This window comes from Oncorhynchus mykiss, chromosome 22 (assembly GCF_057628025.1).
Source record: "Oncorhynchus mykiss isolate SJ-2025 chromosome 22, ASM5762802v1, whole genome shotgun sequence".
Taxonomy (NCBI): domain Eukaryota; kingdom Metazoa; phylum Chordata; class Actinopteri; order Salmoniformes; family Salmonidae; genus Oncorhynchus; species Oncorhynchus mykiss.
This window is the reverse complement of record NC_143043.1, coordinates 5,783,964-5,807,258: the sequence shown is the minus strand read 5'-3', so window position 1 is coordinate 5,807,258 and position 23,295 is coordinate 5,783,964. Positions and strand designations below refer to the sequence as shown.

The window sequence follows — 23,295 nt, the reverse complement described above, 5'->3', positions numbered from 1 at the left end:
AAATATACCTTTTTGGTAAAAACTCAACTCGTCGTGTTTGGAGGACAAAGAATGCTGAGTTGCATCCAAAGAACACCATACCTACTGTGAAACATGGGGGTGGAAACATCATGCTTTGGGTTTTTCTGCAAAGGGACCAGGATGACTGATCCGTGTAAAGGAAAGAATGAATGGGGCCATGTATCGTGAGATTTTGAGTGAAAACCTCCTTCCATCAGCAAGGGCATTGAAGATGAAACGTGGCTGGGTCTTTCAGCATGACAATGATCCCAAACACACCGCCCGGGCAATGAAGGAGTGGCTTCGTAAGAAGCATTTCAAGGTCCTTGAGTGGCCTATCCAGTCTCCAGATCTCAACCCCATAGAAAATCTTTGTAGGGAGTTGAAAGTCCGTGTTGCCCAGCAACAGGCCCAAAACACCAAAATACCAGCAACAGTGTGTGAAAACCTTGTGAAGACTTACAGAATACGTTTGACCTCTGTCATTGCCAACAAATGGTATATAACAAAGTATTGAGATAAACTTTTGTTATTGACCAAATACTTATTTTCCACCATGATTTGCAAATAAATTCCTAAAAAATCCTACAATGTGATTTTCTACATTTTTTTTCTAATTTTGTCTGTCATAATTGAAGTGTACCTATGATGAAAATTACAGGCCTCTCTCATCTTTTTTAAGTGGGAGAACTTGCACAATTGGTGGCTGACTAAATACTTTTTTGCCCCACTGTATGTAGCCTCGTTTAAATGTTTCTTCTCACAGCATTAAGATGGATTGATAATTTATTATAGAATGCATGTCACATTGACGATACCTGTGGGAATCTGTAACAAGTAGATATTGGTTGAAATATTATTAAAAATCATCCAGAAAAGCTCAATCAAGCCGAGCTAAAGTATTTGATGTGATTTGATCTGATTACAATTCCATAAATCATTGGACTCTATCTACAGTATACTATTAGAATGTGTCCTATGAAAGAGTTTTGCCCTAAGATTGAAGATCTTTGGCCAGGTGTAGACTAGAGGTCGACCGATTATGATTATTCAACGCCGATACCGATACCGATTATTGGAGGACCAAAAAAAGCAGATTTTTATATATATATTTGTAATAATAATGACACTTACAACAATATAGAATGAACACTTTAATTATTAACTTAATATAATACATAAATACAAATCTATTTAGTCTCAAATAAATAATAAAACGTTCAATTTGGTTTACATAATGCAAAAACAGATTGTTGGAGAAGAAAGTAAAAGTGCAATATGTGTCATGTAAAAAAAGTAAGGTTTAAGTTCCTTGCCCAGAACATGAGAACATATGAAAGCTGGTGGTTCCTTTTAACACAAGTCTTCAATATTCCCAGTTAAGAAGTTTTAGGTTGTAGTTATTATAGGAATTATAGGACTACTTCTTTCTATACCATTTGTATTTCATATACCTTTGACTGTTGGATGTTCTTATTGGCACTTTAGTTTTGCCAGCCTAATCTCGGGAGTTGATAGGCTTGAAGTCATCTACAAGTCCATGCTAGGTAAAGCTCCGCCTTATCTCAGCTCACTGGTCACAATGGCAACACCCATCCGTAGCACGCGCTCCAGCAGGTGTATCTCACTGATCATCCCTAAAGCCAACACCTCATTTGGCCGCCTTTCGTTCCAGTACTCTGCTGCCTGTGACTGGAACGAATTGCAAAAATCGCTGAAGTTGGAGACTTTTATCTCCCTCACCAACTTCAAACATCAGCTATCTGAGCAGCTAACCGATCGCTGCAGCTGTACATAGTCTATTGGTAAATAGCCCACCCATTTTCACCTACCTCATCCCCATACTGTTTTTATTTATTTACTTTTCTGCTCTTTTGCACACCAATATCTCTACCTGTACATGACCATCTGATCATTTATCACTCCAGTGTTAATCTGCAAAATTGTAATTATTCGCCTACCTCATGCCTTTTGCACACATTGTATATAGACTCCCCCTTTGTTTTCTACTGTGTTATTGACTTGTTAATTGTTTACTCCATGTGTAACTCTGTGTTGTCTGCTCATACTGCTATGCTTTATCTTGGCCAGGTCGCAGTTGCAAATGAGAACTTGTTCTCAACTAGCCTACCTGGTTAAATAAAGGTGAAATAAAAATAAAAATAAAAATGAACAGTGCTTTGCATCCCAGCATTGCTAAGAGCTGCTGTTTGAATTAATGCTTACGAGCCTGCCTATCACCGCTCAGTCAGACTGCTCTATCAAATATCAAATCATAGACTTAATTATAATATAATAAAAAAACATAAATACGAGCCTTAGGTCATTCATATGGTCAAATCCGGAAACTATCATTTCAAAAACAAAACGTTTATTCTTTCAGTGAAATATGGAACCGTTCCGTATTTTATCGAACGGGTGGCATCCATAAGTCTAAATATTGCTGTTACATTGCAAAACCTTCAATGTTATGCCATAATTACGTAAAATTCGGGCAAATTAATTACGGTCTTTGTTAGGAAGAAATGGTCTTCACACAGTTCGCAACGAGCCAGGTGGCCCAAACTGCTGCATATACCCTGACTCTGCTTGCAAAGAACACAAGAGAAGTGACACAATTTCCCTAGTTAATATTGCTTGCTAACATGAATTTATTCTAACTAAATATGTAGGTTTAAAAATATATACTTGTGTATTGATTTTAAGAAAGGCATTGATGTTTATGGTTAGATACACGTTGGTGCAACGACAGTCCTTTTTTGCACATTGGTGTACCGTCAGTGCTTTTTTTCACGAATGCGCTTGTTAAATCATCACCCGTTTGGCGAAGTAGCCTGTGATTCGATGATAAATTAACAGGCACCGCATTGATTATTTGCAACGCAGGACAAGCTAGTTAAACTAGTAATATCATCAACCGTGTTTAGTTAACTAGTGATTATGTTAAGGTTGATTGTTTTTTATGAGATAAGTTTAATGCTAGCTAGCAACTTACCTTGGCTCCTTGCTGCACTCGCGTAACAGTTGGTCAGCCTGCCACGCAGTCTCTTCGTGGAGACTCATGCAATGTAATCGGCCATAATCGGCGTCCAAAAATGCCGATTACCGATTGTTATGAAAACATGAAATCGGCTCTAACTAATCGGTCATGCCGATTAATTCGGTCGACCTCTAGTGTAGACATTCAAAAGACACTTCTATGGGATTCAATCATGATTGGATCTGGCTGATGATGTGATTTAAAATAGTATCTGATTACAATTCCATTAAACATTGGACTCTATCCACAGTCTACTATTGGAATGTGTCCTGTGAGAGAGTTTTGCCCTAAATGAATGAGATTGAAGGTCTTTGACCAGGTGTAGATGTTCAAAAGGCACTTCTTTGTGATCCAATCATGATTGGATCTGGCTGAGTTCCCTTAGAGGTGGACTAAAAATATTTTTGTCTGTGTTGTCGCCAAATGTAAAAATACATTGGTTGTTTATTGCCACAATGGGAAATCCAATCAAAAAATGTGATGACCTATTTCAATGCCATGCCAGTGATTCCTGGATGATACATTATATTTCCATCACATCAAGAGTGACTTAGAAGGGTTAAGTGCCTTGCTTAAGGGCACATCAACATATTCTTCACCTAGTCAGCTCAGGATTCAAACCAGCAACCTTTCAGTTACTGGCCCCACGCCCTTAACTGCTATGCCACCTGCCGCCGTAGATGATTGGATTAGTTCTATGGTTCAAAGGGTTTTCATAGATTGCATCCAAACCCATTTTCTACTAAATACTGTATATACACTGAGTATACAAAACATTAAGGAACCCTGCTCTTTCCATGACATAGACTGATCAGGTGAATCCAGGTGAAAGCTATGACCCCTGATTGAAGTCGGTTGTTAAATCCAAAGTCTTGAGAGACTTGAAACATGGATTGTGTATGTGTGCCATTCAGAGGGTGAATGGGCAAAACAATAGAGGACCACCGGGTTGACGTTCACTCTCTATGCTAGCTATCATTATATTTTTGGCAGGTTTTTTTCCCAGGAAAATTCATCATCAACATGATTACCTTTTCCAATGGAACATATTTATTCCTGAAGGGTTTCACACACAAATGTCATATAAAACCACAGTGGAGGCACTAGTTATTTTGATTGTATGGGAAATGCAAAACAGTCACAGAACACCCTGTGCTGTAATGTAAAGCCCCTACAGGGCTGCGCACTCATCTTTGTATTGAAACAACGGATACATGCTCCTTCCCTTGATGAATGACAGTCTACCGTTTATATCACTTGAATTGATGATGGATTTTAAAAATAAATTCAGACGGAATTGAGATCGTTCCATAGTGTTAAGTAATGTCCGTATCAGAATATGAATGTCGACATAAGCCCTCAGATAAACAGTAAAACTGGAAGCAGCTTTTTTATTGGCCTGCAGGTCCCAGATCTGTTGATATCATCTCAACTACTTGTCATGCTAAACATGATAACACAAACAGATCTGTGACCAGGCCAGCTTTTCATTTGCTTCCTGCTATCTTCCATGACCACACGGAGGAGAAAGAGACGGAGAGGGCTTTTCCGATGCGGGCAAGGAAAAGCCCCTAAAATATTCCAGAAACATCCAAAGTGTGTCAATCAGGGTTGGGCTGGCTGTGAGGTGTGCAACTGCTGTGTGTGTGTGTGCATGCAGCTGAGCATGTGTCTCCACTGTCTTGACAGTTACCTTTCCTGACAGAGAGAGAGAGAGAGAGAGAGAGAGAGACAAAAGAAGAAGAGAAAGGAGAGAAATAAAATACCCCAACATCAAGTACACAGTGATTGTTTCATTTATCCCAGGAGTAACCCTATTGTAAAAAAAAAAAAACGAAACAAAAAAAACGCAATTTCAGCGTTTTTTTTTAGATGTGTGTGTGAAGGTTTTGAGAGAGCGGGCAAGGGAGGGATACCCCTATTGCATAAACCAAACATTTCTACTCAGCAAAAGGGAGGATTTGATGTGTGATTGTTGTGTATGCAGAAAGAGGGATTGCCCCTACAGCTGCAAAACCACTGCAGCTATATCAACTGTGAGGTGTGAAGGGTACCCTGCCTGGCTCTTCATTTGCAGTGAGAAAGAGTAATACACCTTCAACTGCACAGGATGCTGTTTTGAAAAAGCACCCAGTGATTTTCTCAGTACAGTATATCCAACCCCCTCTCTATTCAGCAACTGAAAGCCTTACGTATCGTATGTCTGAGAATACGCCTTATTCTCAATAGTGGTTGCCCTAGTAACACCCACAGCTTTGCTTGTTCTGTACATGTAGCATACCATCTTGCATCCCACTGTTGGCTTGCCACTGAAGCTAAGTAGGGTTCTTCCTGGATGGGAGACCAGATGCTGCCAGAAGTGGTGTTGGATGGCCAGTAGGAGGCGCTCTTTCCTCTAATCTAAAAAAAGATCCCATTGCTGTCTTTCAGATGGGACATTAAACAGGTGTCCTTACTTGCTGTGGTCACCAAAGATCCCATGGCACTTATTGTAAGAGTAGGGGTGTTAACCCTTGTCTCTTGGCTAAATCCCATCATCCCCAGCTTCCAATTGGCTCATTCCTCTCTGCTGTAACTATTCCTTGGGTTGTTGCTGTAAATGAGAATGTGTTCTCAGTCAACTTACCTGGTAAAATAAGGTTTAAAAAGACATGCGAGAGAGGCCAGTAGCCTTATATATGGGTTGAAAATGACACATCTGGGCACTGGTAAGTGTCTAAATTGGAATGCAGTACCTTAACATGTTAAAAATGGCAGGCCCTGTGTTTCACAGCACTGTATGGGTTTTGACTGACAGCCGTTCTGAATTTGAGCACCACACGCAACAAGAAGTTGCCCCCATCCCTCATGCTAATTGAGCAACTTTATCAAAATATTGGTTGTCTGAGCGAGGGAAATGCTGTAAATTAAGAGGACTCAATGTATTTTGAAAGATGAGATGTTGAGGAGTATAATAAATACCGCTTCGATGACATAAAAGCAAGCCAAACACCAGTCCAAATGTGCACTTCACATTTCCAAATCATAAAACTCATGTAATATACAGTGTCAACGTTCATGAAGACTATGGTTGTTGTACAGTTACCAGATGACATGGTGTCATACCCTGGGTTGTTCTGAACAGAATGAGCCTGGTTGATGTACAGTTACCAGATGACATGATGTCATACCCTGGGTTGTTCTGAACAGAATGAGCCTATGTTTGTCTATTGTGAATTAAATTCACTGTGAAACACGCACCTGAGTGCATGCATAACTCCTTTCTACACCAAAATTACAGTCTGTTGCCCTGTGAAAAGCCCAGAACTGTAAGATTGTAATTTATAACTTAGCTAGTCATGTTGGAAATAGAACAAACTTTCAAATGGTGCCCATCTTACCCAGATTACGATTTATAATGGACCGATTTTGAATTGCGTAAACAAAATCAGTAGTGTTGTGATGACGGGGATGCTGGGATGTGTTCCAAACAAACAACTACAAGTGTCTTGTTCTAGTTCCTCTACAGCACAGCTAGGGGAGCTCAAAACAAGCACCTTACAGTTGGAGACTCTTCTTTGAGTCACTTTGGAGAGGTGGGTAGCCACTTGGAGACACAAATTAGTCTTCTCACTCAAACACTGTAGCACTTTTCAGGAATATTCTTATCACGTTACTGAAAGTATCGAGTATTTTCAGATTTCGTTATCAACAAATGCGGCAAAAAGTACAGTAAATGTAAAATGCACATAAAATCAACAGTGTAATGTTTGGATTCTGTTTTGTGTCAGCTGGACTGTTGTTTCCTCAACTTCGGTTTAATCATTTCCCCATCATTTCTGAACAGTTCCCTTTCAATTGCTACCATGCTTATGTGTGTGCTTTTCATATTTCTTCTGTAAGAAACATTTCAATGCAGTCCTATCCACATAGGCCAATTCCCACAAGTATAAAGGGTTAACCTAACATTTCACGGCCACACATGTAGCAGCGTATGCGAATGTCTGCCATCAATTGGCTATCGTGAATAATGTATTGAATATTCAGTCTGAGGACCTACGAAGGCTTGCATAATAGATAGGAGTAGATTTCTTCAGCTCCACTTCTACAGAAGGACTGAAGTGCTCCAATTCTGCCATGATGAGAAAGAATGCCTGTGGCTTCTATCTCATATTTAGTAAGGCATTTAAAGGGATCACAAATTACAGAAATACAAGTGGCCAGGTAAACAAAAACAAAGCCTGGATTGCTGTCTTACCTTGTTCATAGACTCCTGACAGGGTAAGGGAACCAATATGTAATTTTGTAATTTGGGTGAACCATCCATTTAAGCCTATCTTGCATTGTTCTCAGGGTAGCTGATAGATTTGCATTTCAGCTATGGTTTTGCTGGTTTTCTCTGTTTTTTTTTATCAAACTGGTGTCAGGATACAGTGCCTTTGGAAAGTATTCAGACCAGTTGTCTTTCTCTACATTTTGTTACGTTACAGCCTTATTCTAAAATTGATTAATAAAAAACATTCCCCTCATCAATCTACACACAGTACCCCATAATGACTAAGCAAAAACAGGTTTTTAGAAATGTTTTCAAATTTACTAAAAATATAAAACTGTAATATCACATTTACATAAGTATTCAGACCCTTATTCAGTACTTTGTTAAAGCACCTTTGGCAGCGATTACAGCCTCGAGTCTTCTTGGGTATCACGCTACAAGCTTGGCACCTGTATTTGGGGAGTTTCTCCCATTATTCTCTGCAGATCCTCTCAAGCTCTTTCAGGTTGGATGGGGAGCGTTGCTGCACAGCTATTTTCAGGTCTCTCCAGAGATGGTCATTCGGGTTCAAGTCCGGACTCTGTCTGGTTCACTCAAGGACATTCAGAGACATTCACAAACTCCTGTGTTGTCTTGGCTGTGTGTTTAGGGTTGTTGTCCTGTTGGAAGGTGGGTGAACTTTTGCCCTAGTCTGAGTTCCTGAGTACTCTGGAACAGGTTTTCATCAAGGATCTCTCTGTACTTTGCTCCATTCATCTTTCCCTTGATCCTGACTAATCTCCCAGTACCTGCCGCTGAAAAACATCCCCATAGCATGATGCTGCCAACACCATGCTTCACCGTAGGGATGGTGCCAGGTTTCCTCCAGACGTGGCGCTTGGCAGTCAGGCCAAAGAGTTCAATCTTGGTTTCATCAGACCAGAGAATCTTGTTTCTCATGGTCTGAGAGTCATTAGGTGTCTTTTGGCAAACTCCAAGTGTGCTGTCATGTGCCTTTTACTGAGGAGTGGTTTCCGTCTGGCCATTGTACCATAAAGGCCTGATTGGTGGAGTGCTGCAGAGATGGTTGTCCTTCTGGAAGGTTCTCCCACCTCCACAGGGAAATTCTGGAGCTCACCTCCCTGACCAAGGCCCTTCGCCCCCGATTGCTCAGTTTAACTGAGTGGCCAACGAGTCTTGGTGGTTCCAAACTTCTTTAATTTAAGAATGATGGAGGCCACTGTGTTCTTGGGGACCTTCAATACTGCAGAAATATTTTGGTACCATTCCCCAGATTTGTGCCTCGACATAATCCTGTCTTGGAGCTCTACGGACAATTTCTTAGACCTCATGGCTTGGTTTTTGTTCTGACATGCACTGTCAACTGTGGGACCTTATGAAGACAGGTGTGTGCCTTTCCAAATCATGTCCAATCAACAGTTGGACTCCAATCAAATTGAAGAAACATCTCAAGGATGATTAATGGAAACAGGATGCACCTGAGCTCAATTTTGAGTGTCATAGTAAAGGATCGGAATAGTTATGTAAATAAGGTATTACAGGTTTGTATTTTTAATAGATTAGTAAAAAAGATATTTCTGTTGTATTTTATACATTTTATACATTTGCAAATATTTCTAAACACCGGTTTTCACTTTATCATTATGGGGTATTGTGTGTAGATTCATTAGGAAAACATATATTTTATCAATTTTAGAATGAAGCTGTAAAGTAGCAAAATGTGGAAAAAGTCAAGGGGTCTTAGTACTTTCTGAAGGCACTGTATATCCTTGCTCCTTCCACATAAACGCAAACGCAGACAAAATCAAGGACATTAAATGTAAAACTGTAACATTTTAGTAATTTGTGACCGATCACTTTGATTCAGTCTTATGTAGCAAAATTAGAAATTGTGTTTTTACATTGGATTGGATAAATGCAGAGACACAGAGCTACAAAATGGTATATCATACACTGCATTTGTGTAATTCTGCTTCGAAAGTTGATCAACTTGTAAACCTCACTTTTGAGAAAATTGCCTTTGTATGTTTTGTCTACACCCATTCAGCATGGTTCACATCCTCTTAAGCTTTAGCCCCACCCATCTCTTTAAGGGTTGATCCACGCGTTCTGTACTAGAAACAGCAGTCAAGCACCCAAGCTAACTGGCTAACTTGCTAGCTACTTCCAGACACAAATGAGTTAACAGCTCACTCTGACCATTTTACTCGCCCAAGCATAGCTGGTTAGGCTGTTTTTATGTTATCCTCAGCATTGGTGACTGCAACTGTGCAGATTGTCCTTTCGTAAATTCAGCGCACATTAAACGCTCTGGCCGATGAGAAGGGTTGATCTGAGCATTCTGACCTCACAACGGCAGTCAAGCACCCAAGCTAACTGGCTAACATTGGCTAGCTTGCTAGCTATTTCCAGACACAAATGAGAGAACACCCCACTCTGACCAGTTTACTCGCCCTAGCAGAGCTGGTTAGGTAGTTTTCATGTTAACCAGAGAGTTGGTGACTGTAACTGTGCTGCTGGCAACAATTTAATTACGCTTTTTTGCCGATGTTTACTGACACCGGCCTTATTCAATGGGGTTGAGTGTTCATAAATTCATCAGTTATTCTGTGCTCTGGCACACTCAGACGAGAGTGCACTAAAATCGGAGTAGATTGCCAGACTAAATTTAGGAACCCAAAATGGTTACTTGCATAGTGGAGTCTTTTGTTAAGACATGTAGCTAGCTAAACAATGGACCATAATCCCAATTTGTGACATTACTACCCTGCATGAATCTGCAGGTAGCTAACCAACCAGGTGCAATGTTAGCTAGCTAACATTAGGCTATAACTAGCTAAGCAAATGGCTCTGAGATACGAATAATACGATCATACACGTAACGTTAGCTAGCAAGCCAGCCAGCTAATGTTAGCTAGCTAGCTAACAGTGCACTTTAGCTTGAATTGAAAATGAATTAGAAATGTGTAATATCTGAAAATACACCTAGCTAGACTATCTTATATCTTATACATCATTGTTGGACGCTTCTCCCTGTCACAGATGCCATGGTTGCCCTTAGTTTGAAGATGTAATCCGGAGACAGATGTTTTCTCCATCTCCTTATCTATCATACTCTGATTCCACTGATTTCAAAACTCGGTCCCCCAGAAAGTGAAGAGCAGTTCTACTAAGCAATATCTACTAAGCAATATATTTTTTCAAAAGCCACGTTAGACAGGATTACCTACACATATTAACCAGCTCAAATAGACAGAAGCGTGCTATATGGCAGACCAATCCGAACTCATCTCTCTGCATGTCCAGCCCACTCATTATCTCAGCCAATCATGGCTAGCGGGAAGGTTGCCACCTTTTTCTGTGGCTAAACCAACTAGGCTCGTAATTTAACAATTGTATTCATATTTACAGATGGCATTCAAGTTTGATATTAAGACACAGGAAAGTTCACATATTCCAGAAGGCATTTCTGGCAAAAAAAGATTACGTTCAAAGGGCTCTCCTGTGAAGTAGTGACCCGCGACATATGCCTAGTTTCCTGAAACGGGTCACATTTAGCAGACACTCTTATCCAGAGTGACTTACAGTTAAGTGCCTTCCTCAAGGCGACCATTTGGGTTCTGGCCCAATGCTCTTAACCACTAGTCTACCTGCTGCCCCAGGACGCACACACACACATGCTCTCACAGTTGTGCACACGCCTCTGCACACTGTGTGCTAGCGCAGCGAGCTCTCAGCTCTGTCTCCATTTTAATTATTACAAATCGGCCTCTGCTGAACTGTCTTAGGAATCAATCTCACTCTCTGAGATTGTTTTAAACGCTGCTGATCAAAGTCTTTAATTGATTGGAGGAGGCCATCTTAGTGTGTCTGCCTGCTTGTTCTCACTCAAGGGGATTGTGCTCTCATTAAAAATCCATGTGAAAGTGTGTGTGTGTGTGTGTGTGTGTGTGTGTGTGTGTGTGTGTGTGTGTGTGTGTGTGGTCCATGGGGATGTGTGAAACTTACTCGTCAGCCTGAAGTGTCCCCACATCAGCCTGAAGTGTCCCCAGCAAATAGCTACCTTTTTGCGTGGCGGCGCTGACTGTTAAGACGCTTCATGAGGTCACATGTGCTAGCAAAGCAGAGGTCCAAAGTCCACGCCAGGTATGGGCCAAATTGGAAGGAAGTGGTACTAACTAAGCAAGCATCACTATGTCCTTTACTTGTGCTGTCCTATGAAGTCTTCATAAATGTAGATATCAATTCATGACATCTGAAAATCCTGTGGTCTCTATGCTGCCTCAGCGTCAGTATCCCATACTCTTCAGTCAGAGAGAGAGGGCGATGTCAGGAGTTTTTGTCAATTGCTTTGGTGCTATTTTCACAAGTAAGTGGTGAATTTTCAAAACTCCAAACTGGTAAAACTTGTAACGCCCAAGTATTATATTCAAAACCTTTTATTGTGCATTCATTTTGTTTGGAGACATTTTTCACCACAAAACCATTGATCCAAAAACTGTGAAATATCTTGAGAACATTATTTGAATCACCAAGCCGCAACATGATATCTGTTTTTACAACCAGTTAATCCAATAACATTGCCCTTTGAATGTAACATGCTACAGTACTGTAAATTACAGTACATGACACTGTTTTCACATTAGGCAAAACACTTGCACTACCCATCAAAATGTAACATCAAATTTCCGTCATTTCTATCCCATGTGTGATCAATCAATCAATCAATCAATCAATCAAATGTATTTATGAAGCCCTTTTTACATCAGCTGATGCTGCAAAGTGCTTATGCAGAGACCCAGCACCCCCCAAAAAAAAGTGCAAGCAATGCAGTTGTAGAAGCACAGTGGCGAGGAAAAACTCCCTGTAAAGGCAGGAACCAAGGAAGAAACCTAGAGAGGAACCAGGCTCTGAGGGGTGACCAGTCCTCTACTGGCTGTACTGGGTAGAGAGGAACCAGGCTCTGAGGGGTGACCAGTCCTCTACTGGCTGTACTGGGTAGAGAGGAACCAGGCTCTGAGGGGTGACCAGTCCTCTACTGGCTGTACTGGGTAGAGAGGAATCAGGCTCTGAGGGGTGACCAGTCCTCTACTGGCTGTACTGGGTAGAGAGGAACCAGGCTCTGAGGGGTGAACAGTCCTCTACTGACTGTACTGGGTAGAGAGGAACCAGGCTCTGAGGGGTGACCAGTCCTCTACTGGCTGTACTGGGTAGAGAGGAACCAGGCTCTGAGGGTTGACCAGTTCTCTACTGACTGTACTGGGTAGAGAGGAACCAGGCTCTGAGGGGTGACCAGTCCTCTACTGACTGTACTGGGTAGAGAGGAATCAGGCTCTGAGGGGTGACCAGTCCTCTATTGGCTGTACTGGGTAGAGAGGAACCAGGCTCTGAGGGGTGACCAGTCCTCTACTGACTGTACTGGGTAGAGAGGTTAAGAGAACACGACCATTAAGGCCAGATTGTTTATCAAGATGTTCAAACGTTCATGGATTACATGTTGTTTTTTCTTCAACTTTATTTAACCAGGTAGGCCAGTTAAGAACAACTGACCTGGCCAATATAAAGCAAAGCAGTGCGACATAACAACAACACAGAGTTACACATGGGATAAACAAACATACAGTCAATAACACAATAGAAAAATCTATGTACAGTGTGTGCAGATGTAGTAAGGCTAGGGAGGTAAGGCAATAAATAGGCCATAGTGGCGAAATAATTGCAATCTAGCATTAACACTAAGTGATAGATATGCAGATGATGATGTGCAAGTCGGGGATACTGAGGTGCAAAAGAGCAAAAATGACAATATGGGGATGAGGTAGTTGGGGGGGCTATTTACAGATGGACTGTGTACAGGTACAGTGATCGGTAAGCTGCTCTGACTGCTGATGCTTAAAGTTAGTGAGGGAGATATGTCTCCAGCTTCAGTGATTTTTGCGATTTGTTCCAGTCATTGGCAGCAAAGAACTGGAAGGAAAGGAGGCCAAAGGAGGTGTTGGCTTTGGGGATGACCAGTGAAATATACCTGCTGGAGCGCGTGCTGCGTATATTGGTTCCTGACTTCCCTGAAAAGTTGCATATCGCGGGGGATATTCAATGCTAATGCATTATGACACAGAATGTTTTGTGATGGTCAAGGGCAATCAAGTCTGGATTGAACCAAGGGCTATATCTGTTCTTATTTCCACATTTTTTGAATGGGACATGCTTATTGAAGATGGTGAGGAAGGCACTTTTAAAGAACAACCAGGCATCCTCTGCTGACAGGATGAGGTCAATATCCTTCCAGGAGACCCGGGCCAGGTCGATTAGAAAGGCCTGCTCGCTGAAGTGTTTTAGGGAGCGTTTGACAGTAATGAGGGGTGGTCGCATGACTGCGGTCCCATTACGGACGCAGGCAATGTGGCAGTGATCACTGAGATCCTGGTTGAAGACAGCAGAGGTATATTTAGAGGGCAAGTTGGTCAGGATGATATCTATGAGAGTGTCCATGGTTACGGATTTAGGGTTGTACCTGGTAGGTTCCTTGATAATTTGTGTGAGATTGAGGGCATCTAGCTTAGATTTTAGGACGGTCGTGGTGTTAAGTCTGTCCCAATTTAGGTCACCTAACAGTATGAACTCTGAAGATGGATGGGGGGCAATCACTTCACTCGAACTGTTTGGGCACAGACCTGGATAGTATGACAGAACTCTTCAGGCTATCTCTGCAGTAGATTAAAACACCGCCCCCTTTGGCAGTTCTATCTTGATGGAAAATATTGAAGTTGGGGATGGAAATTTCTTAATTTTTGGTGGCCTTCCTAAGCCAGGATTCAGACAGGAGGACGTAAAGGCTGGTGGAGTGTGCTAAAGCAGTGAATAAAACACATTTAGGGATGAGGCTTCTGATGTTAACATGGATGAAACCAAGGCTTTTACGGTTACAGAAGTCAACAAATGATAGTGCCTGAGGAATGGGTGTGGTACTGTGGGCTACAGGGCCTGGGTTAACCTCTACATCACCAGAGGAACAGAGGAGGAGTAGGATAAAGGTACGGCTAAAGGCTAAAATAACTGGTTGTGTAGTGCGTTGGGAACAGAGAATAAAACCACATCGGACGATTACGTCGGCAGACCAATCGTGACGGATCGGCTGGGCTCCGTGTCGGCAATAAAGGGTCCAGGCCAATTGGCAAAAGAGATATTGTATTCCACGGATTAGCGGGTATACCTCTTCGGCTAGCCGGGAGATGGGCCTAGCTTGAGGATAGCTCAATGCTAACTGGTGCTTGCTTCGGGAAAGAGGCATTAGCCAGCGGTATCCACTCGGTTGCAGCTAGCTAGCTGAGATGATCCGGTGTAATGGCACAGAGTAGCAGGAATCCGTTGATGTGGTGGAGAAAAGCAGTCCGACATGCTCTGGGTTAATATCGCGCTGTGCAGACTGGCAGGTATTGACCAAGCTAAAGCTGGCTGGTGTCCAAGCTAAAGGTGAAGACCGCTAGCCGTGGCTAACAGTGACTACTATCTAGTTAGCTGGTTAGCCTCTGATGGAGGTTATAATGTATAAAAATAGCAGATCCGTACCACATTGGGTGAGGTGGCTTGCAGTAAAGTATATTTAGATCGTATGTGGAAAGTGAGATTAAAATATATATGAAAAAAATGATGGTAATCATACACCTTCCACCTGTATTGTAATCATGTATTGTATTTTACACTGTTGTAGTGGTTGTGTGTGGCACTAGCAATACCAGAGTTGTGGGTTCGATTCCCACTGGGGTCACATACAAAAATGTGTGGACTCGAAGTTGTCACTTTGGATAAAAGCACCTAATATGCATTGGCAATTCTACCTTTTTTACACACACACACACACACACACACACACACACACACACACACACACACACACACACACACACACACACACACACACACACACACACACACACACACACACACACACACACACACACACAGGGCTCATGTGATTATTCATCTCCTCAGGGCTTAGTGAGAATCAAATCTGGCCTGATAGCTGTCTCTATGATAAGGCTAATGTGGAAGGCATTAGGCCCTTGGGTAGACCACACACACACACCCACACACACAGGAGGCACACATCCACACATACAGGTGAAACACACATACAGGCAGCACACACACACACACACACATGCTAAGGTGTTGTACATAGATGAGTGCATTATGTTAATTTATGTGGAAAATGTGCATGTATAAAGAGTTCACGGCAAGACCTCCCAATGTGGTGGGTGGAAGCAGCTCTTAAAAGCGTACTACCTGTTCCAATACCAACATCTCACTCAAACATCCACGTTTAACTACAGGAGCTAAGACAATTGTTTCAGTTAAATTATTCTGATTTGAAAATGACTTGAACATCCGCTTGAACTCTTATCTGTAATTATGAATGATAAAATAGACTTTAAACCAGAGTACTCCCACTGCTCTATTAAGACAGTATAGGCCATATTATCCCAGAATTCACATGACAACCCTTTGAGGAATTTACAGTGCAACATGAGCCATGATTTCCCCTCACAGAGAAGATAACTGAAGAGGGTGCTGTTGAGTTTGCTATCATATTAATTTAATCACATTTGATTGGGCCGATTTCTGCGTAAGGCATGGCTTATATGCAGTACATTTTAGCTACATGATTTGCCTCTGAAAATTCACAATGGTCATTAAACAATCATAAAGAGTTAGGTACTTTGTTTTATGGAATGGTTTTCAAACCAGACACAAACAGTGGATTATGAAACAATATATTCAAACAATTTCCACATAAGAATGGTTTGGTTGCTCTTTACTCTGTGATCCTTTACCTCTCTTCTCTACATTTACAGTATATGACAGTTCATATAGAGATTTGAATATTTGCTCTATGTCTATGTATATATGAAGTGTTTCTTTGGTGCAGCATTTGTGTGGTAGAGTCCTCTTCTCTCTCCTTTGGTTGAAGGTATGAATTATCTTGAGCTGGTCTAACTACTTGTATACTGTTGCTAACCTCTCTCTCTCTTTTTCTCCCTGCTTCCCTCTCTCTGTGTGTGTTTCAGATCCCCAGCTCAAGGGTATAGTGACCAGGTTATATTGCAGGCAGGGATACTACTTGCAAATGAACCCAGATGGTTCTCTCGATGGGACCAAGGATGACAGCAGTAACTCCTGTGAGTATACAGTCTCTTCATATATCCTGCTATAGCAGTGGATCCCAACCAGGGGTACTAGGACCCCTGGAGGTACTTGGCCTATCCACAGGGGGTACTTGAGAAGACTCATGAGATCTACTGGTAAAATGCACATGAGGGCGTACATCAGGGGTACTCCGGGCGGAGCAAAAATCAGTTGGTGGTACAGCAACCGAAAAAGGTTGGGAACCACTGCTACAGGGTCAACAAGTTGTCAAATTGCATACATTTGTGTGAAACTGTTTAGTATGCATGGTCAATACTCCATTCTAAGTAGTATGCAAGTCTAGATATTATGCAAGTCTAGATACCACATCTACTGTGGTGTCTCATAATCGGCAAATGAAGATTTTTTTTATATATATATGATGTATGATTTAAGATAAATAATGGTCAATTGTTTACACATGGTTGAGGTTGATAAATCTATAATTTTATCTGTCAATGATGACAATCTATAAAATCAAAATGCTGAGCTTGTCAACACATTGATTTAGTCTCCCAACCTCACCTGTATTATATAGAAAGCAGATGGGTTCTTCTCTCTGAGATGGAAAGTGGTCCAAGAAACAGTGGGCTAGCTCGAGAGAAGAGAGTATTCTTAGCTCTTCGCTGGCACAGCTTCCTTAGTGCTCCAGGCTAGCTGGTTAATTTGATTTCAGTATGTGGCGCTAACTCTAGCTTGACACTGCTTTGTCTCTGTGTCTGTCACTAGGAGCAGAGATGACACGTGTCGCTTCCATAGACCAATAGAACCTTGTTTATGGATATACTGTACAAGGGGCACCTACACATACACACATGCACACATGATAGAGTTCATAAATAATATGGTATGAAATATAATTAAATACATGAATATGTTATGTTACTAAAGCAATGATTGTAAGATCAATAGTCAGTTGGACCAAAGAATCCATCCATATTTTATGTAATTAATTAAGAAACAGTATAAACTATTCATGGGTTTCACAGTCATGCCATTGTTATGAACGTTCACTGAGGACTGAGGGCCAACTTTTCTAAACAGGTGTTAATGACGATGTTGTCTAAATTACACTACTTTGTCTTAGAAATATGATGACATTGCTAAAATAGGCAAATAATTTGTGGAGAAACAACTTTGTCATCATTAACATGTCATCAGATTTACTTTAGATAGATGGCAATGTTGTCATTGACTAGCAAAGTTAGTCAAAAATACCTAGCAATGCTAATGTCAGTTAGCTAAAACGCCATTGCTCTCCCTTCACAATGTAGCTAGCTATGTTACGACATCTAGTCAATATGATGACATCACAATGATGACAAAAGGTTTTCCTACTAATTATTTGCCTCCTTTAGAAATGTCATTGATTTTCCAAGTCACCGAAATTCACTTCATCAGCACCAATTGATAATTCATTGAGTAAAACGTTCAGTTCGACCTCTTTCAAAATGTAGTGACAGGAACAACATTTGCACAACACAGTATCAGCCAAAATCCCTATTCCATATTTGCTCAATGCCTCTAAAAACCCAGTGTCCATCCATACATTGCCTTCGGAAAGTATTCAGACACCTTGACTTTTTTCACATTTTGTTACGTTACAGCTTTACTCTAAATTGATTATATATTTTTTTAAATCCTCAGCAATCTACACACAATACCCCATAATGATGAAGTGAAAACAGGTTTTTACAAGTGTTTGCAAATGTATAAAAAACAACAGAAATACCTTATTTACTTAAGCATTCAGACCCTTTGCTATGAGACTCAATTGAGTTCAGGGGCACCCTATTTCCATTGATCATCCTTAAGATGTTTCAACAATTTTATTGGAGTCTACCTGTGGTAAATTCAATTGATTGGACATGATTTGGAAAGGCACACACCTGTCTATATAAGGTCCCACAGTTGACAGTGCATGTCAGAGCAAAAACCAAACCATTAGGTTTGACAGGATTGTGTCGAGGCACAGATCTGAGGAAGGGTACCAAAACATTTCTGCAGCATTGAAGGTCGCCAAGAACACAGTGGCCTCCATCATTCTTAAATGGAAGAAGTTTGGAACCACCAAGACTCTTCCTAGTACTGAGTAAAGGGTCTGAATACTTATGTAAATGTGATATTTCAGTTTTTAAAATTTCTAAAAACCTGTTAAGGTATTGTGTGTAGATTGATGAGGGGAATAAAACCATTGAATATTTTTCAGAATTAGCCTGTAACATAACAAAATGTGGAAAAAGTCTAGGGGTCTGAATAATTTCAGAAGGCACTGTACGTCTCACATCCCTCACTCTGCTCTACCTACTGTACATCCACACCAATACCAATTACCTCAAATGGTCAGGAGAGCTTATGCATCTAAATCAGCCATACACACACTGGCTTGTATCCCAAATGGCACCCTATTCCCTATACATTGGTACAACCTATAGGGCTCTACACAAAACTAGTGTACTATGTTGGGAATAGGGTGCCATTTGGGATGCGACTGCTTAGTGTCGCCGCCAAGACTAGCCCTGTTATTTCTCAATCAGTACAAACAAAATGGCCATTACCTAACAGGGCCAAAGTGTGTTCTACGGCCAAAAATAACCTATTAAATCAGCCACGCTCCTATGGTGGCTCCAGTTTTTCCAGTGCTACTTCCCAGGTCCATCAATGTTGCAAAATTATACTTTAGTTTCATTGTTTGCTAGCTGGTTAGCTAGGTCTTAGTGCTGAGTGATTAAGCAAAATGCCTTTATTTTGGGGGGGTTCAGTTACTTGAATTCCATGTATTTCTTTTTTTGTGAGCTCAACACTTCTTTTCTCTAAATAGAATCCATTGCGCCTGTTCTTTCTGGCCATGGAGATAGGCGGATACACACACAGACCATATGAGACCTCATGCGAGAGGAATGACACAACACAACAACGTGAGGGAAAGAGACAGTGAGGTAGCTCTACCTGATTGATGGTTGAAGTAGTTGGTAATAAGCAGTCTACTTTGAAGAACTAGTAAAATGATTTTGGCAGCCAGCTAGCTACTACTAGCCTAGTTAATTAGGATGACTCATTCAATGGGGAGCACAGCGATAAAGTAAGATGGTTGTCTGGGTGGCTGGATGCTACTACCTGAGCAGAGATGAGATGATGACTTAAGGAATGACAATAATGAAGTCATAAAAAATATAAGTTATACACAGCTGAAATATATTATTAAAGTAAAGTAATTAACGTGCTTAAATGATGGTTAATAAATGATAAGCAGTAATGGGAATTCACCACCATCATGGGGCTCTTGTGAATTGTTTTATTCTGTGTTGTTACAGCATTCAACCCACTGTCAGTGTCAGGAAAAAGACAGTTGATGGCTGAGGAAAGTTATGTTAATTAGCTAAATGCGTGTTAATTAGCTTAGTTAGCTAAATTATGAATATAACGTTCATCTGGTGTCGACATCAGGATAGGATTTGAGACCACTAGTTACCTCCAAAAGTAGTTAATAGCATTGACTGCATGCTGACAGTGCTTTCAGAGCCATCCAGTGGCTAGCCACACTACAAACGTAATTTGACCAGGTTTCTGTAAAGCAATTGTAATGACAGTCCACCACAACATATCCAAGAGTCTCCTGATCAGCAAGGGGTAGTCTGTGTGTAATTTAATTCTGTATTGAAAATACTATTTGAGATCATTGTTTATTTATTTTTAATTAAACAATATATATATTTAACCTTTATTTAACCAGGTAGGCTAGTTGAGAACAAGTTCTCATTTACAACTGCGACCTGGCCAAGATAAAGCAAAGCAGTGCGACACAAACAACAACACAGAGTTACATATGGGATAAACAAACGTACAATCAATAATACAATAGAAAACAGTGTGTGCAAATGAGGTAAGATAAGGGAGGTATGGCAATAAATAGGCCATGGTGGCAAAGTAATTACAATATACCAATTAGACACTGGAGTGGTTGGTGTGCAGAAGATGAATGTACAAGTAGAGATACTGGGGTGCAAAGGAGCAAGATAAATAAATAAATACAGTATGGGGATGGGGTAGTTGGATGGGCTATTTGCAGATGGGCTATGTACAGGTGCAGTGATCTGTGAGCTGCTCTGACAGTTGGTGCTTAAAGCTAGTGAGGGAGATATGAGTCTCCAGCTTCAGTGATTTTTGCAGTTCGTTCCAGTCATTGGCAGCAGAGAACTGGAAGGAAAAGGCTGCCAAAGGAAGAATTGGCTTTGTGGGTGACTAGTGAGATATACCTGCTGGAGCGCGTGCTACTGGTTGGTGCTGCTATGGTGACCAGTGAGCTTAGATAAGGCGGGACTTTACCTAGCAGAGACGTGTAGATGACCTGGAGCCAGTGGATTTGGCGACGAGTATGAAGCGAGGGCCAGCCAACGAGAGCGTACAGGTCGCAGTGGTGGGTAGTATATGGGGCTATGGTGACAAAACGGATGACACTGTGATAGACTGCATCCAATTTGTTGGGTAGAGTGTTGGAGGCTATTTTTTTAATGTAAGTAAATGTAAGGGGTGCGTAACTGGTGGCAGGGAAGTCAGACGAAGGAGAGCCGAACTAGGTAATAGCCGGAGCAGTTTAATTGCAAAACCAACGGCATCAAGAAAATATCAACATGGGTACAAAACCTGACGCGTACCAGTCAGCACTAACAACAAACAATACCACACAAAGATATGGGGGGAACAGAGGGTTAAATACACAACACGTCATGAGGGAATGAAAACCAGGTGTGTAGGAAAACAAGACAAAACAAATGGAAAATGAAAAGAGGAGGAACCTCCCTCACCTCAGACTCCTGGAGTGGACCAGCCACCACGGGCCTGAGGAGAGACACATGGAACGAGGGGTTAATACGGTAATCGGGGGGAAGCTGTAACCTGTAACTCACCTCATTCAGTCTCGTCAGGACTTTAAATGGCCCCACAAACCGCGGACCCAGCTTCCAGGCAGGGCAGGCGGAGGGGTAGGTTCCAGGTCAAAAGCCAGACCCAGTCCCCCGGTGCGAACACCGGGGCCTCACTGCGGTGACGGTCTGCGCTGGCTTTCCGGCGCAGCACGGTGTGCTGAAGGTGAACATGAGCGACGCCCCATGTCGCATCCGCTCGCCGGAACCAGTCGTCCAGCGCAGGAGCCTCGGTCTGACTCTGATGCTAAGGAGCCAGACCTAGCTGATACCCCAGTACGCACTGGAAGGGGGAGAGGTTAGGAGAGTAGTGGGGGAGCGAGTTCTGGGCCATCCCTGCCCAGGGCACGAATGCCACCCACTACCCTGGCCAGTCCTGGCGATAAGACCTCAGAAACCTACCCACATCCTGGTTAACTCTCTCCACCTGCCAATTACTCTCGGGTGAAAACCCCCAGACGTTCCATGAACGCCCTCCAGACCCTCGAAGTGAACTGGGGACCCCGATCAGACACTATGTCCTCAGGCACCCCGTAGTGCAGGAAGACGTGTGTAAACTAGGCCTCCGCAGTCTGTAGGGCCGTAGGGAGACCGGGCAGAGGGAGGAGACAGCAGGACTTATAGAAATGGTCCACAACGACCAGGATCGTGGTGTTACTCTGTGAGGGAGGAAGAACAGTAAGGAAATCCACCGATAGGTGCAACCACGGCCGTTGTGGAACGGGTAAGGGGTGTATCTTACCTCTGGGCAGGTGCCTAGGAGCTTTACACTGGGCGCACACCGAGCAGGAGGAAACATAAACCCTCACGTCCTTAGCCAAAGAGGGCCACCAGTACTTCCCACTCAGACAGCGCACCTTCCGACCGATGCCTGAATGACCAGAGGAGGGTGACGTGTGGGCCCAATAGATCAGCCGGTCACAGACAGCAGACGGAACGTACAGACGCCCAGCGGGACACTGGAGGGGAGTGGGCTCTGCACATAGCGCCTGCTCAATGTCCACGTCCAGCTTCCACCATAGTAGCACCAACGGAAACCCCTAAACACCTACCTGAGCACTCTCGCGACGACCCTGTGAGAGCCCTCTGTTGCCACGAAACAGTGGGGTCATGACAGGCTAACCAGGGCAGGCCTAGCACCACGAGAAACGCAGGGGAGTCAATAAGAAAGATACTGATTCTCTCCTTGTGATCCCCCGGCGTCACCATGCCCAAGGGAGCAGTGGCCTCCCTAATCAACCCTGACCCTAATGAACGGGAAGGGCTCAGCCACAGAAACAACGGGGAACCCTAAACTATGGGCGAACGATCTGTCTATAAAATTCCCAGCCGCGCCTGAATCGACGAGCGCCTTATGCTGGGAATGCGGGGAAAATTCAGGAAAAGTGACATACAAAAACATGTGTGCAACAGAGGGCTCTGGGTGAGAGTGGTGCAGACTCACCTGGGGTGACACCAGAGTGCCCTTCCTTCTGCTTCAATCCCCAGAGGAACCAACGCGGCACCGGCAGTGTGACCTCTGTGGCCACAGATAGTGCACGAGACGGAACCTCCTCCTCCGGTCTCCCTGCGCACAGCACCTCCCAGCTCCATGGGCATTGGAGTGGTGGTGGTGGGGGATGGAACTGACAGACCCCGCTCTGGACAGGTACACCAGCTGGTCAAAGGTGAGGGTGGTGTCCCTGCAGGCCAACTCCCGACGGACGTCCTCGCGCAAACTGCAGCGATAGTGGTCGATCAGTGCCCAGTCGCTCCATCCCACGCTAGCAGCCAGGGTTCGAAGGTCCATGGCATACTCCTCGACCCCTGCCTCAGATGGTAGAGACGTTCACTGCCGGCTTTACCCTCGGATGAGTGGTCGAAGACGGCCCGGAAACGGCGGGTGAAATCCT

At 42.7% G+C, this 23,295-nt stretch overlaps 1 protein-coding gene across 2 annotated transcripts in view; it reads left to right on the top strand.

Annotated features, from left to right (window-relative positions):
• The window catches only part of fgf14 (fibroblast growth factor 14), a 321,509-nt gene that overhangs the window by 231,062 nt on the left and 67,152 nt on the right, over window positions 1-23,295 (top strand). For both annotated transcript variants that reach the window (XM_021578637.3, XM_021578638.3), the window contains exon 2: window positions 16,364-16,474. In XM_021578637.3, the coding sequence (XP_021434312.2) occupies window positions 16,364-16,474 (111 nt within the window). The remainder of the gene's footprint in view (window positions 1-16,363; window positions 16,475-23,295) is intronic.